This window comes from Alosa pseudoharengus, unplaced genomic scaffold, assembly GCF_046254945.1.
Source record: "Alosa pseudoharengus isolate Yale_2024_CS ecotype anadromous, Long Island Sound unplaced genomic scaffold, YU_APseudo_1.1 YU_APseudo_1.1_scf_6, whole genome shotgun sequence".
NCBI lineage: Eukaryota > Metazoa > Chordata > Actinopteri > Clupeiformes > Clupeidae > Alosa > Alosa pseudoharengus.
The window spans coordinates 39,490,904-39,503,932 of record NW_027468848.1 but is presented as its reverse complement, the minus strand read 5'-3'; the positions used below and the strand labels follow the sequence as shown (position 1 = coordinate 39,503,932).

General features: G+C 42.3%; 1 protein-coding gene across 1 annotated transcript in view; it reads right to left on the bottom strand.

Annotated features, from left to right (window-relative positions):
• snx2 (sorting nexin 2) overlaps positions 1–7,018 on the bottom strand; it is a 16,163-nt gene extending 9,145 nt beyond the window's left edge. Inside the window, exons 1-7 of the mRNA XM_076271219.1 lie at positions 6,848–7,018; positions 5,027–5,147; positions 3,319–3,464; positions 2,778–2,844; positions 2,455–2,498; positions 547–688; positions 296–374 (exon numbers count right to left, since the gene is read on the bottom strand). Coding sequence (XP_076127334.1) covers positions 296–374; positions 547–688; positions 2,455–2,498; positions 2,778–2,844; positions 3,319–3,464; positions 5,027–5,147; positions 6,848–6,955 — 707 coding nt within the window. The 5' untranslated portion in view covers positions 6,956–7,018. The remainder of the gene's footprint in view (positions 1–295; positions 375–546; positions 689–2,454; positions 2,499–2,777; positions 2,845–3,318; positions 3,465–5,026; positions 5,148–6,847) is intronic.
• Between the last annotated feature and the right edge of the window lie 6,011 nt (positions 7,019–13,029).

Below are 13,029 nucleotides of genomic sequence, written 5' to 3'. Positions count from 1 at the left end.
AGACAGAAGATGCCTGGACGCTCAGCGATTATGGGCTGTCTAATATTTGTCTGGTTAACCTTTCCACCAACAAAAGACCAGAACAAGAGTGCTCTTTTCCTGCTGAAGTGTTTTCATGTCTGGATCCAGCTAGGTGCGCAGGGCCGTGTCACATGCAGAGGGGAGGGGGAGGGAGTTTCTCAGCAAGTGGGAAGAAAAATCATTACATGCACTCGCTTGCTGACTGTACTTGCCCATTTGTCATCTTAAGTAACTGAGTTAGAACAGGAGTGTTGTAGGGGTTAGGTGGGGCTACCTTTCCAGAGCTGATCTTCGCTTCTCCACAAACTCAGTGGATGAGGAGTCATCCTTCCCCACCTTGACCTTAGTCATACCTGGAAAGGGTTAGTTGCAGTGCTACAGATTAGTACACTTAGGAGTGGCATCTTTGGGATTAGAAAAATGAAATGGTAACTTGAAGCTTTACACTTTTTCCATACACCTTACATGCTGTAAGTCTGCTGTTTTGTCATAAACCGTTCTTCCTAAATGTAATCTGGTGCTTACCCACAATGCTTTTCTCTGGGGCAGGGGGGACTATGTAACCAATGTGAAGGTACTTGGAGGCCAGTTTGCTGTGAAGTCCCAGGAAGTCACTGAACCTTCTCTTCACGGAGAACTCGTTGCGGTTGAACATTCTCAGAGAGGTCTAAAAAGACAAGGAACATTAACATTAACAAGGAACATGTTTTTATTGAAAGTGGAAACTACATCACTTCAAAGAAAAAAAAAACAAATGGGCACACATTTGGGGAAGATCACACACGTTAACATCTAGGGTCAAAAATAGAGCTTTAAACATCTCTACAAAACACATCTGGCATGTGCTTAAAGTTTACAAAACAGGTTAAAGTTTGTTTCTATGTGCCCTAGATCAAAGGTTACAGCATTCTGAAGATAATGACATGTGGATTGTCAGGCAGTAGCCTATAGATTTGTGCTCTTGAAAAGATCATGTATCTGAAAGTAATTGTGAAAGATATTGACAACTTTTTTCTTATTCTATTGTTGTTTTATATTGCACACATTTCCCTTGTCATGTTTTTGACATAAAAATGAAGAAAAATATATCTAAAGGGGTTTTAGGAGACTTTTAAAATATGCTGTCCTGTAACTCGATTACCATAAAATGCAGTTTTTTCCCCCTCCCGCAATGGCATTAAGCCCAAAAGTGAAAATATTTTCCAAAAGAAAGTGCCATGGTAGGACACTTCATTTAGTATATTTCATTTGAATTTTTTCATGTAAGTATAGGAAATATTCTCAGGTTAAAGTGTGTAACTGTGTAACTCCATTACCGATATGGTAACAGAGTTTCAGCAAAGTCACAGAATTCTTTCTATATCTTTGGCTGAGATGTTCTGAACCGCCCCAAATTTGATGTGTATGGTCACGCTAAAAGCCTCTTGGGGCATGCTAAGTTTCGTGAAATTCTGTCCATGGGGGGCCATGAAATAAATGAATGACTGTACACCCATCAGCTTGTAGATGGTGGTGTTGAGTGAAGGCCAGTAGATGATGGTGACACTCACACAGTACTCACTCACTCAGGCACCCCCCTACACACACCCATTACACCAAACCCCCCTATACATACATACATACCGTTACATACACATACAATCCCCAGGCCCCTTACACACATACACCATACCTCCCACACAAAAGAACCCCCCCCCCCTTACACACATACACCATTACACCATACCTCCCACACAAAAGCCCCACCCCCCACCCCCACACACACACACACACACACACACCATACATCCAACACAAAAGCACCCCCCCCCCCCCCCCACACACACACACACACACACACACATACCATTACATACACATGCAGCCCCCCCCCAGTAACTCCGTTACCATGACTTATGAAACATATATGTCTTAGAAGATATATGTCAAAACTATTCAAAGTCGCAAGATCTTTGGTCATATTATAGGAAACAAGTGTAGAAACACTTCTATATGAGTTTTTTTTTATGTTATATTCTGAGAACCACATGCTTTATTATGTTGACTTTTATGGTAAAAAAGTGATGTTAATTTTCTGTAACTCTGTTACCGAGCACTTTCTGGCTTTAAAATCATATGAAGATTTAATTTCACCAGACCATTTTGAGCTATTATTTAAGTACATGTCATGTAGGCACATACAAACTGACATATTGTTCTTAAATTTTGGTTCATTAATTGCTGAGTGGCACCAAAAAATCTAGTGGGAGTGTAACTCCGTTACCTTGTGATCTTCCCCACTTGTTGATGAGAATGGTCAAAAATTGCAGAGGGAGTCATTAACAACACAAACAAAAAGCTAACTAACTACTAGCTATTAGGTCTGATACAGGAGCAAAGCTGGGCACCCAGAAATGCTAACTGGCTGCATGTGTTCCAGGGAGCAGAACCCACCTTCGTGGTGACTTTGTAGGCCATGTAGGCATTCATTCCATCACCTACAAAGAGCAAAATAACCTTTTTAACAAAAACATCAATCTATTCAGAACAAACTTACATTTTTGTAAATTCTTTAGAAAGAGGGAGCGTTACACTTCAACAGGCCATCTGACCCACATAATTAAAGCATCTGGATTGTCAGATGAATAAAAGTATACAAGAGAGTGAAAGATGTATACTAGATCAATCTGCCAAGGCAATAGATAAGATGATACAGTAAATGAGCTACATGTACCTGGCCTACTGCACTGACTGACTGACTGACTGAAAGTACTTACCAACTTTCTCTGGGTCAGACACTGATATATGCATGTCAAATGTATCACCATTCTCCTCCTCCTCCTCCTGCAATCATAACAGCATAAAACAATTGAATCCAATTACAACTTGAACAGAGAAAATACAATCAATAGAGACAGACAGAACACTTAGATGTATTCCAGTGCTTTAAAATGGACTAGAGTATGTGACTTAGCAGACTCTGAAGAGAACTTGATCATGCATTAGACTTACAGTAATAGCTGAGTGCTATAGACTTTTACTATACAGATATCACATTAGCATAGCGATGGTCATTTTCTATAAAACATGGTAATGAAATTAAATATACCAGCTGAAATGATGTGGCAAACATGACAATCAGAAACATCACAGCACGTGTGAACACAGACACGGCAGCAGCACAGACGGAGGAAGGGGAGATTGAGAGAGGGATATGGAGGAGTCACGTAAAGAGAAAGTCAGGAGGACAGTCAGAAAGATCGAGATAGATGATTGACAGACAGACAGACAGACAGACAGACAGACATGGTTGGAGACCTCTTCTGGGGAGCGCTCGAACATGGCAGGCTCAATGCGTGGTGTGATCATGACCGTGGGCGTCACTGGGGTGATGGCAGGGGAGGGGCCATCCGAGAGAATGGGCTCCCTCTCAGGGCTGTCCAATGAGACCTCATCAGTGGCTTCTGACAACACAACACAATGACTTGAAATCCACATACACACCACGGTATGTTGTATATTTTTTTGTCTGTACCTTTTCAACAAAGTAAAGTAAAAATGTTATGTAATAACCATTTTTATTTATGTCTCATTTCCCATCTCTGAAAACAGCACTGTCTATAGTAACATATTAATATATCTGCCAACAGGTCACACACAGGCCTCACATACCCTCAGGCACATCTTCTTTACATAGCATGTTTTTGTATAGCAATCACAAAATGTCCACACATATCTCTACACAGATATTGAGAACTTGAGTTTCATTATCATCAAAGCCATTTCTACTGTAACTATCTACTCAGTTCTGTGGCAAACACATATCTTGATCAGGTGCTTCCTATTTCCTCTCTCTCTACACTACATTTTTCAGCTCTTTGTGCTTCTGTTTGAGTCAAAACAGAGTGGCCTACAGAATCAGAGTCCAGCGTGCATGAAGCTCTAATCCTTATATTACACTTGCAACATTAACCTTGTTGTTGTAATAATGACGGCTGATAATTTGCTCTACTTAGTGAAACAAATATCAAACAAATCTGATTAGATTTACAAGAGGGCAGCACTAGCACTAAAACACCACTGATAAATGATTCAGCATTCAAACCTGTGCGGCCTGTTCTCACTCATTTTCTATTGTGAACGAGAATGTTCCATTAACACCTCATAAAAGGCTCCCTGTGAAAGACTAGAGAGATAAGCAAAGGGACATGCTATACTAAAAACATCACCAAACCACAAATAGGTCAAAATAATTAATTTATCTATCTATGTAGCCACACGACACCCTATACCAGGCTGGTGTGGGAGCACTGCACACTCAGAAAGTGAACCCAAAGTGTACTGCAGAGGCCCTTCATTACAAGACTTACCTGCACTTTCGTGACAGTAACCTTGGCTTTTGGACATGCTGAGTGCTGTATAATTGCTTGTCGCTTGCATATGAATTTCCACTGAAAGAGCAAGTAAGGCTTCAGTGGTTCACCATACCTTAAGCACAGTGACTGCCAGGCTCTACACCTCAGTGACCACTCTACCCAAATCTCACTTCCTCCTCCACCCACAGGCTCTGCCACGGCTGTGAGCCAGCACAGCTGAGAGAACACAAACTGTGGAGAGTGGATCAGCAGTGGAGTAATGTGGCCATTGGAGGTGGGTTTCATTAACAAACATGCATTAAGGAACTGAAACTATTTACACAATTTTCACAGTTGGCCTCTCCTTATGAGAAAGTGCGAGGAAGAAATCTCTCCTCCCCCACTCACTCTGTCTGGATAAGAGTGAGCCTGATAAAGACCAGTAGGCAGGGAAGTAGAGAGAGGCTGGGCCAAGCCAAATAAAAACTACCTCCTACCCGTATCACACTTCTGACTTAATGAGAATAGAGGGGACATAAGATATAAAAATAAAATAAAAAATAATTTACGAGGCTGTATAAAGTATGTGCAGAAACTACTGTGTCGACCTTTATAGGAAGTGGAGAGCCAACTAAAGCAGGATTAGGGCATGTTTGTCAGGCCTCTCATACCAGCAAACAGGTCCTCTGGGTCATCATCCAGTAGGATCTCAGCTGGCTTGGGTCCATTGGAGCTGACATTGACATCCTCTGTGGGCAGACTGGCAGGTTCTGGGGGTGAGGACGGACTGGACTACAGACACACACACAGACAAGCAGATGGGTTCAGATTCAGATGTGCAAACACTGACACACTGACCACCAGACATGCTTTGCTACATGACATATAGAAAATGCATTCTTACATTCACTTTATGTACGAGTTTAGAAAAAATACTTTCCATGATTGCCAAAAGATCACCTTCCACATATACCTCAGTCAACTACAAATCGTGATCATTATGCATAGCAAGCTAGTGTAATATTGAAAGGAGAAGGCTGACATCAAATGGAAAAGCTGCCAGAAAAATATGTACGCTCTCATAATCAATAAATGCCAGACACACTCTACTCCAGTTTATAAGCAGAGCACTGGTGGAATTACTCAAAGGTCAGCTGCTGTTACACAAAGGTCAGACCACACATTTTCCCAGAGGTCTTCAGTATATGTGATGCAAAGCAGAATCTGGCATACTGACACTTTTTTTGACACCACCTTAACCTTCATTGCCTTCAACATTAAATTAGATTGTTCACTGTGCCTAGTTTTCTTTTTAGGGTGTATTTCCAACATAAAGCCACATTTATTTTGCTCCCTGTTCATTTTCAAAGATTAAAGAAACGTTCACTGAAAAACAGTCATTTCAAATGTGAGGGGAAAATTGATCATCTACAATCTGACCAGGCGCTTGTCAAAAGTTTCAGAAAGAGGGCAGGCCGGGCAAATTAACTTTTTAATGCTAGTTTTCCTCTTGTGTTTTAAAGGGTCGTTCTGTCATAAACACACCCAGCAATGCACAACTCACAAGAAAATCTCATGACTACCTGGACAGGAAGAGGGACATCCTGGCCTATGAGCTAAGGGTGCTGACAGAACAGTTTACCAGTCTTTACTGTACACACTAGCAACGCTTCCTCGAACTATTAGAGTTGCTTAAATTAGATTTTTCTCTGATGTGTCATATTTCTGGTTAAGTGTAGGCCAGGCAGCGTTTTAGATATTGAAAGGTTTAAAATGTATGTGCATTTTAAGTGTCTAAAACAAAATTGTACTTGTGCAAACTTGCAAAACACATAGAATTTCTCAGCTGGTGGGCTTAATAATTTTTTTTTGTAGGCCTGACACAAATATGTCCACGTCTCTGTCAAACCCTTGGATTCGCTGATATTATTGCGACATGTCTGATTGGAAACGAGGACAACTCCACCGGATTTGCTGATGCTCCAGAGAAAAAGTGCTGATCTAGTTTCCGGATTCCCAATTCCTGATCATTTTCAACTTAGTAACCTTACCAGCAAGAAAATGGCCAATACATAAGAGTTCTTCTAAAACGATTGTGTGATTCGTGGTTACTTTTAAGCAAAAAGAGAACTGCCTGCTTGGCAACTCTACGGCCAAGAGTGATCCAGTGCCAACTCTGTGAGACTGCGCTGGTGTAACGCGAAATTGATCCTCGTGATCACTGCACCCGTTCCACACATGCGTAGTTCTCCGGAATTGTTGACTGACTGGAAATTAAATGAAATTTCTATCAGTCAGTAGATTCATTTTGCCGCTGATATGCACAAGATGCTAATGCATTTGTTGATGTGCAAACATGTTATTTGCATCACACGATCCAAACAAACGAAGAATAAACCGTAAAGACTCACTGTGTCCTGACGATGCTAGCCTAGGCTACCTACATAGCCTACTAGATGATGCTGCCCACGGCTCTCTTTTCCTCGTCTTACCTCTAATGTAGTTACAGTGCTCACAAAGAGATCCTCTCCGTCCTCCACTTCCCTGAAATCTGTCTGTTCCGCATCTCCCAACGGTGGAGGCTCCATCTCCGCCGCCATCTTCGCCAAACAATAATAACCAAGGCAAACTCAATGGGACGGGTAGGGAGGCTTCCCAGCTGTCATGTGATTCGCAGTAACAATTTGGTCTTATGACAGCTGCCGGTTTCGTGGAGATCATGCTCCGCCCTAAATGTCGCAGCCCAGTTTGTAGAAAGCCGCTGATGGTTATTATTAAGGCCAGATGATCATGTAAAGGATGACACTGATCGTAGGCTTTGGATAGTAGTGGATGTGGCATTTTTAAAATATTGATGTATTTGTTTAGCCTAGTGAATGTAGCCTAGTGGTTCTCAATTCTACTGAAGGTTATCAGCCATAGTTGTGGCTAGGCCTACTTGTCAGCTACTGTAGGCTACATTGTACACAGTGGTAGGTTACAGTCCAGTTGCTTCACAGAGGGGATTCTTTTGTTTTAGGGTGTCCAGTGGAGGACCAGGCAGTGGTGATGCATGTCATGATTTGGAACTCAACCTGTTGGGTCCACTTAAAACCTAGTAGGCCTAGGAAATAAACAAACTAGGGTGAGTTAGGCCACCCCTGATATTAGGCCTGTGGTTCTCAAACTTTATCTGTCATTCCCCAATTTGGAGGTGGGGAATTTGCAAGCCCCACCTGACCCCATCAACCCTGTTGGTCTGTTGATGAGTCTTATGTTTGTGTGTGGCTATTTTGTTTTGCATCTATGATCTTCCTTGTCAAAAAAGGTAGGCATTATTAAAGATAAGCACAAAAAAAAGCAATTTCCTCCTGTCTCGTGCCCCACCTGTCATCTATTCCCCACTAGTGGGGCCCGCCCCATACTTTGATAGCCACTGTATTAGGCCAAAAATATGTTTACAAAATCTCAAAAATGTCACAGGCAAGGCCTGTTTAGGTAAATTCTAAATAAAATAAGTATATATACTCTTTTGATCCTGTGAGGGAAATTTGGTCTCTGCATTTATCCCAATCTGTGAATAAGACACACACTCAGCAGACAGTGAGGTGAAGCACACACTAATCCCAGCGCAGTGAGCTACCTGCAACAACAGCAGCGCTCGGGGAGCAGTGAGGTGCCTTGCTCAAGGGCACTTCAGCCATGCCTACTGGTCGGGGTTCGAACCGGCAACCCTTTGGTTACAAGTCCGAAGAGCTAACCAGTTAGCCACGGCTGCCACAAATACTGGACCAATATTGTCAGTAATGTAGATAGATAGTTAGATAGATAGATAGATAGATAGATAGATAGATAGATAGATAGATAGATAGATAGATAGATACTTTATTGATCCCCAGGGGAAATTCAAGAAAGTGTGAAAACAGAAAACGTAACAGGTGCTTTTTGGGGTCATCCTTTGTGACAAGCCAATTGGGGGCTTCCGTGGTTAGGCCTACTGGTTAGGGAATCAGACTTGTGACCGAAGGGTGGCTGATACGATCCCCAACTGGTTGGGTGGGGGGAGTGACTGAACAGTGCTCTCACATCCCACATCCATATCCACGGATGAGGTGCCCTTGAGCAAGGCACCCAACCCCCAACTGCTCCCCGGGCGCCAGAAGGGCTGCCCACTGTATGTGTGCTCCTAGTATGCTCACTGCTCTGAGTGTGTGTGGGTGTGTGTGTGTTTAAATGGGTGTACACTGTGTGTGTGGGTGTGTTGTACACTACCGGATGGGTAAAATAAAGCTGATTTACATTTACATTGATTATGTTTCTGATAATGTCAATGGCAAAGTAATTCAAACGAAATAAACACATGAATGCAGCTGTGAACATGTTGAACTGTGTGTGTGTGTGTGTGTGTGTGTGTGTGTGTGTGTGTGTGTGTGTGTGTGTGTGTGTGTGTTGTGAAAATTCTCATACATTTGTGCAATCAGAAATCATGAATGTAAAACATCACTGATGACTCAGTCCTCATCACTTTCAGTAATTTAGGATTAGAATTAGATCACATTTGGCCCCAGCCGTGGCGCAACTGGCTGGGGCACCTGCACCGTACGCCGGCGACCCGGGTTCGATTCCCGCCCCGTGGTCCTTTCCGGATCCCACCCTGACTCTCTCTCCCACTCACTTCCTGTCAATCTCCACTGTCCTATCCAATTAAAGGCATAAAAAGCCCAAAAAAATATTTAAAAAAAAAAGAATTAGATCACATTTGACACAATTGAGTACAATTATTTTAAAAGAATAATGCAATGACTATTGCTATTTTTTATCCATCATATGCTATGTGATGTAGTAGACATGTGCAGCTCTTGATTGACACCTGGCACTCCAGATACCTTTAAACTGGATTTCATCTAACCTCAGATGGACCATTGGATTTCATCTAACCTCAGATGGACCATTGGATTTCATCTAACCTCAGATTGACCATTGTTTTCTTGAGTTCCATCCAAACCTCTGAGATGCACCTCCTCTGTCTGACCCCTGTGAGATGCCCCTCCTCTGCCTGACACCTGTGAGATGCACCTCCTTTGTCTGATCCTTTCCTGGACACACTCGAACACCATCAGACTTTACTCTGCTGATGATGGGCTTGGCTGAGTTTTTTGCTTCTGTTTAAAATGTTTTTGTAATATATGTGCTGCACAGTAGTACTTCCATCTTATCTGATGCACTCAGTGCTTGGGTCAGAAAGAAAAATGGCACTAAACTGAGCAGTTACTAGCTCAGAATCCAGTGATAGTGCTGTTTTTGTCATGGGGACATATGAAAACTTTTTAATAAAACCAGTTTTATATCAACCTTATTCTTAAAGAAATAGGTATTAGCTGACATAGTATGTGTATATGTATACAACCCTGTTTCGAATAGAATGCTATTTTGCAAACCATATATTTAATTAAGAATATAATGCAAAGACAACACTTAAATTCTAGAGATAAAGAGAAATATTATTATTGTTTTGGAAAATATGTTCTTTTTGAATTTGATACTGGCAAAACATTTTTAAAATGCTGGACATGGGTGTGCTTACCATTGTGTTGCATCTCTTTTTTTAAAAACAATCTCTAAACATTTGGGAACTGAGACCAGTTGCTGGACTTTTGAGAATTCAATGTTGTCCCATTCTTGCCTTTCCAGATGTGTTCCAGATGCAGGTGTTACCAGTGGACTGCTGGCTTTTGAACTGTGCACTTTGTCTCTCCTCTTTAGCTCGAAGGATGTGGAACCCACGATTTAACAAAAGAATTACAAATCTGAATTGGTCTACAGGACAGTTTTTCACTTCACCTCAGTCCATCTTAAATGAACTCAGGCCCAGTCAAATAAGACAGCCACATTTCTTGATCATGTCTAAATATGGTTTCCTCTTTGCATGGTAGAGTTTTAACCAGCACTTGTTGAGCGTCAAACTGTGTTCATCAGCTCACATGAAGAAATGGGTTGCCTGTCAGATGCCATGTTTATGAGTGATTATTGGTCAATTCTCATGAGATACATTTGTTAGTTTATTATGATCAGGCTTTCCGTTAAAGGGCTAATTTGTTCCAAGGATCAATCACTGGGCTCTTTCAGACGTTTCAGCACTGATACTGCACTGCTTCATTAGTCATCCTTCATCACACCCGTCAGATTTATGTGATTAACACCAATCATTACCACTGCAAACAATAATGCACATCTCTGGTTGTGTAAGTCTTGACTGGAGTCCCTCACTGTCCACCACACTGTGTGCATGTTACGCATGTGTCATGCACTGGATGGGAACACTTGCTAGTCAATCAAGCGTGAGCAGCTAGCCTCTCAGTGAGATATGCTGCTAGAGTGACTTCACAGAGGGCTCGCTCTTTCATTCCGCTCTTTAAAAGGTCACTCACAGAGCAGAGAAAAGGAAGTGAGAAAGAGAGAGAGAGAGAGGGCAGAGCTGGGATAGAGACAGAGAGAGCGAGCAAGAGGAGGATGAGAATAAGGAGAAAAGAGAGGTAGAGGAAGAGAGGAAGAAGAAAACTAAGAAGGAAGAGAAATGAACAGCAGAAAAAAGAAAATGAATGATTCAGTATTGTTTGTTCTCAATGGATGGCGATTATCCATTTCATGGTCTGTCTGGAATAATAAGTCATAATTAGTTATTTTAGTTGTGCAGTGAACTCCCACTCTCCAAATATATCTTGCTGGAAGATGTAGGTCCATTCATCATTCCAGTCTTGCTGTGACTGACCCGTAAAGGATCTGGCCTTAAGTATAACTTAAAAGACAGGGAATTAATCACAAAGTCACATCATCAGAAGCACCTTCGCTATACATGGAGTACACTGTACATTTTCTTACATGGCTTAATGAAACTGATACTAAACAGTATGACTGGTTGATGTAGCTAAGGAACTTGCTTTGATTCAACAACGACATCATTTATCACACTTTGAAGCACTGGGGACAGGAGAACACCCATACTTGTTACATCAACACGTGAGATCATTTGGCGACTAGAAGGGATATGTTCACTGCCTAGCCAATGTCTGGACAAAATCAAGTGATCCTGATAAAAACAAAAATGTGGGCATTTTCTATTGACAGTGGGAAAGAGAGAGAGAGAAAGTGAGAGAGAGTAAAGCAGGAAGATAAAAAAGATGCTTACGTATACACTGTGAGAAAGAGAGTGCGGCACAAGAAAGAGAGAAAAAGGAGAGAAACCAGGAGAGACAGAAAGAAAGAAACAGAGAGTACCAGAGGAAGGCAAAATGAGAAATAGAGAGATGAAAAGAAAGAGAGAAATGTTTCCAATGATGTCAAACAAAATAAGCGGCAGCACCCAAAGCTGTTAGTCCTCTTTAGGATGTATAAAATTGAGCAGGATGAATTGCTCCTTACTGGCCAGGGGGTGATTTAAAGAAAACTCGGGACCCCCATCTGTCTTGTCTCTAACGAAATGTCAGCAGTAAAAGCCATTTGCCAAGGATGTAACAGGACGAGGGAGAGCGATTGTTTTAAAGGCCTCTAACGGAAACTCTGCCCCCCCTCCCTCCCCTACCCCACTATCCCCAAACCACCAGAACCCCTTGACGGTCTGCGACAACTCCAGACCCCCCACCCCCGGGACATCCCCCGTCTTGCTCACACACACACACACACACACACACACACACACACACACACACTGCCACCCCACCACAGAATTGCAAACGAGCCAAGCAGAAGCATTGAGCCATAACGCCACCACGCTTGTCTGCTGAGGCGTAATGAGGTGCTGTTTACAACAAATAAGGTGGATAGCGGAACACAGACCTAAATGATGGCGCTGGTGCCACTGCCTCTCCCTGGGGGACGATTGGGGGGGGGGGGTGGATGCGGAGTGGCTGCTGGCTGCCAGCGGTCGGACTGGTTATTTCTCTCCCAGCGGACTGACATGGGAGACTTAATGGGAGACACTCAGAGATCAATGGAAAAGGTTAAAGGAACCGTTGCATTCCAATAAATAAACACAAAAGGCCTACAAACAGCAATGCCAGAATATTTGAGGTGAAGGTAAGGCCATCAGAGGTTGAGTAATGAGGGTGTACCTGAGCTATACGTTCCTCCTGCTCCATCCAGTACTGTGCCATTTTTGAGACAGTGTACAGTGTACAAAACGATGGTGTCCTTTATTGACATAATTTCGGCTTACTTGACATTGACTTTGTGTTCAACTGGGGAGGGGAGGATCAAAGGCTTATTTTACAGATGCATAAGAGGAAGGATTGCTGCCACATGAAGCCATACAGAAAAATAAAAGAGAGCTGATCATGAATGCATACTTCCTGACTACATCAATACACATTTATCAAAGTGTAATGTGTCGGTCAATTCCTTCATTCCTGGTTTATTGGAAATGTGATAGTGGGTAAGTAGATAAGCTAATAGACGATTATTCCACATTTTACAGGGACAAGCTTGTTGGTTCTGAGGAATCTCCTTTTGCCACCAGCATGGCTTTGTGTTCCATTTCCTCTCCATCGGCCCTCCCCTGGCCCTACTTCCTGGAGCACCTCACCTTTGTCATCTTTTTATTCAGAAAAAAATGTATATGATTCACAGGCCATGCAATACCTGGTAAAACGTGTTTATTTGGCAAGTATTTTTCTTGTACTCAAAGTTGCTGTTATGATTC